This window comes from Brassica oleracea, chromosome C8, assembly GCF_000695525.1.
Source record: "Brassica oleracea var. oleracea cultivar TO1000 chromosome C8, BOL, whole genome shotgun sequence".
Lineage (NCBI taxonomy): Eukaryota > Viridiplantae > Streptophyta > Magnoliopsida > Brassicales > Brassicaceae > Brassica > Brassica oleracea.
In genome coordinates, this window is record NC_027755.1 from 17,343,090 (window position 1) to 17,345,986 (window position 2,897).

The window sequence follows — 2,897 nt, forward strand, 5'->3', positions numbered from 1 at the left end:
ATTTTTTTTTTTATGAATGAAAAAGTAAATATTCAAAATAGTCCGCTGCCGGGCTACGAACCCGGATCGAAATAAAATTTTTTTCATTAGTTAGAGATCTATTGTGATTTTGTCAGTAGCAGTTGGAGTCAGTCTCTCGTTGTCATCGATGGTTGGAATCGTGTAATTCAATGAATGTTAATCTTTACGTGAAGTCAAATCTTTACAACCTTCTTACATCATCCGGTTCAACAACAATAAACCTTTGTGTTTTTTATTATGCCTACATCAAAGCAAACTAGACATATGCATTAACATCCGTTTCATACATATAATATACAATCTCTATCTAATTAAAAAAAAATCCAGTTTTGTTCAATACTGCATTACTAACTTTGCTCTCAAGTATATCTTCCTTTCAGTTTCCTTCCAACCTTCCATAACGAAGGGCGACAATGATCGACATATTCTCATCATCATCGCCATCCACCATCACCATTATCGTTATCATCATTCATCGTCTTCTTTCCATTCATGGACATGAGCCGAGTGTTGGCAACTCTCATAGATGCCATTCCTTCTATGCTCTGCCTCACTGGAATCATCCTAGGCTAAGCTCCCTTGGAAGCAAACGTTGTGCTGAGAAATAGGTTTTAGTCATGTCGTTGTTGATCATAAACGAGGGCTGATGATATCCATCAAGATCCCACGCAACATCTCCTTATTTTTCACATTGTTATTCTCCATTGATATATTCAACTGCTTCTACGAACTTAACAGAGTAACAAGTAAGGATCTGTAATTAGCGAAGTCCTCGTAGCTAGTCACAAACTAGCAAAAAGAAAAGAATTCCCTGACTCTGCGTACTTTTTTGTTTTATTAGATGAAGCTTAGAGAATACATTAATAAAATGAGAGTGCAAAGAGAAGCAAAGCTTGACTGACGACTTGAGATGAGAAAGGAAGAAAGTGACACAAGAGGTGTGGGTTGAAAAACTACACATAGATTGGTTATGACCCAAAATCATGGCCAGAATCTATAGATGATTATAAATAGTTTATTATCATCATCATCATCATCAACAATAATGCTTTAATGTGATGATGAAAACGAGTTAATTTGACGGTCAAACAAAGTACACTGTGTACACTAAGCAGCACTATGTGGCTAATTTAACTTTTCATGATCAGTTTATTCAATCGTAGGCAATCACTTTCCATGATAAAGAAACCAGAAACAAATTCAAAGCCACATCAATAAAGTGAAAAGAAAAAAAAAACATTTGTATGAAAAATCTTGAAAATGTACACCACAGAGCAATGATCATATTACTAGCTACACCCCACTGCATCTCACAAGAAATCAGAACACACGATTGATTGAGACATAACCTATAAAATTTCACCCAATTCATAGAGCATAATTAATGATGTAAAGCCAAATTGGGGAATCATATAATGAATCAACACATTCAATTAACAAAGTGTTGATGAGAATTGAAGATGTTTTTCCACAAGTTACAAAAGCAATTATTGATACAAAAACAATATAATAGAGTTACATTTAATGAGCAACTAAAACATCGACGATACTTAATACGTTGCTATTACCATTACTAGCGGATTCAAGCGTGGAGTTGGGAGAAGGGTTTAAATCCATCATCGTCCTCAACACAGATCTAGCGGGACCAAGTTTCTTTCTACCGATGCGAAACGGACCGTATATCTTGGTGAAGAAGAGATCAGGCATCTGCTCCATCGTCGGCGTCGCGTCTGGCGGGTCGACTCTGCTCGGGAGGGAAAGAGTTAAGGGAGAGTTGGATCTGGCGTTGAGTCTAGTGTTACGGATCTGAGCGAGAGCCCCTGGCTTCAAGTAGCGGTGGAAGCCGTCGTTTCTTCTCACCGGCGATGTTGAGAGTCCCTTCATGGATCTTGAGATTTGTTTGTGAGGGCCTTGATTGAAGATTAGGGTTACTATTGTAGAGGAAGGAAGGAGCGGGTGTGATGGGGGAGGCGGGAAGATTGGGTTTAGACTTTGGAGAAGAGGTGGGAAAATTATAATATCATGTTTTGAGTCCCTTTAAGGTTTTGACAAAGGGTACGAAGCAGCGGGAGTTTTTTTTTGTCGCAGTCACCAATATTACTTTTTTTTCTTTTTTTTTTCTCAACTTCGACTTGTCATTAAGAGCATTACATGATTTGCAACCATGAGGAGGGATTCAACCACATTTACAAACAAAGTGATCTAGTATCATCCAGGAACACATAGATTAATCCTACGCTATCTGATCTTCTACTTTGTTGTAATTATATCCGTGTGAGGTTTTCAGAGCACAGGCTGTGTGTGGACTGGTGAATCAACCTCTACAGGTTGGGACTGAGTCTTGTTCAACAATGGAAGAGAATAACAAAGAGTCTGATGGAAGAATAAGAATGGCGTGAGATTAAGAGACTTTGGGTGAGAGATTGAGAGATTAGAAGTAACCAAAGACTATGAAGGAGAATGGGAAATCCCCCTAACACTCTTAAGAGTTACAAATGCCCCTTAAAGATCTTTTTATAGGAAAATACAAGTTGTAACTCATAAACCCTAATCTAAGGATAAGAGATGGACAGTGGGGATTGTCTGGTTTGAAATGGACGACTTGGATCAGGTCTTGGAGGTCTTGGCAATCTGAGTAGTGGCTGGTGATTGGAGGAGAGAATACTTGGCTATGAATGCACCAACATTACACCTGAATCAGTCCATAGATCAGTCCAGGTACATAGTCCAACTTGCTCTTCCTTTTACAGCTTGTGACAGCCTGTCCAAAGACCAAGATGAGCCAATCACGTGCTGGTTCCACCAAGGCCACTCCCATTGGTTCATAACTTGCACAAAGCATCTTCTTGATGCTTTCTTGATGCCATTTGCTAAAC

At 38.8% G+C, this 2,897-nt stretch overlaps 1 protein-coding gene across 1 annotated transcript; it reads right to left on the reverse strand.

Moving 5' to 3' along the window:
* Positions 1-1,428: 1,428 nt before the first annotated feature.
* Positions 1,429-2,856, reverse strand: LOC106310542. The gene has a single exon (XM_013747773.1). It carries the CDS (start codon positions 1,903-1,905, stop codon positions 1,543-1,545), a length of 363 nt encoding a protein of 120 aa, XP_013603227.1. The 5' UTR covers positions 1,906-2,856; the 3' UTR covers positions 1,429-1,542.
* Between the last annotated feature and the right edge of the window lie 41 nt (positions 2,857-2,897).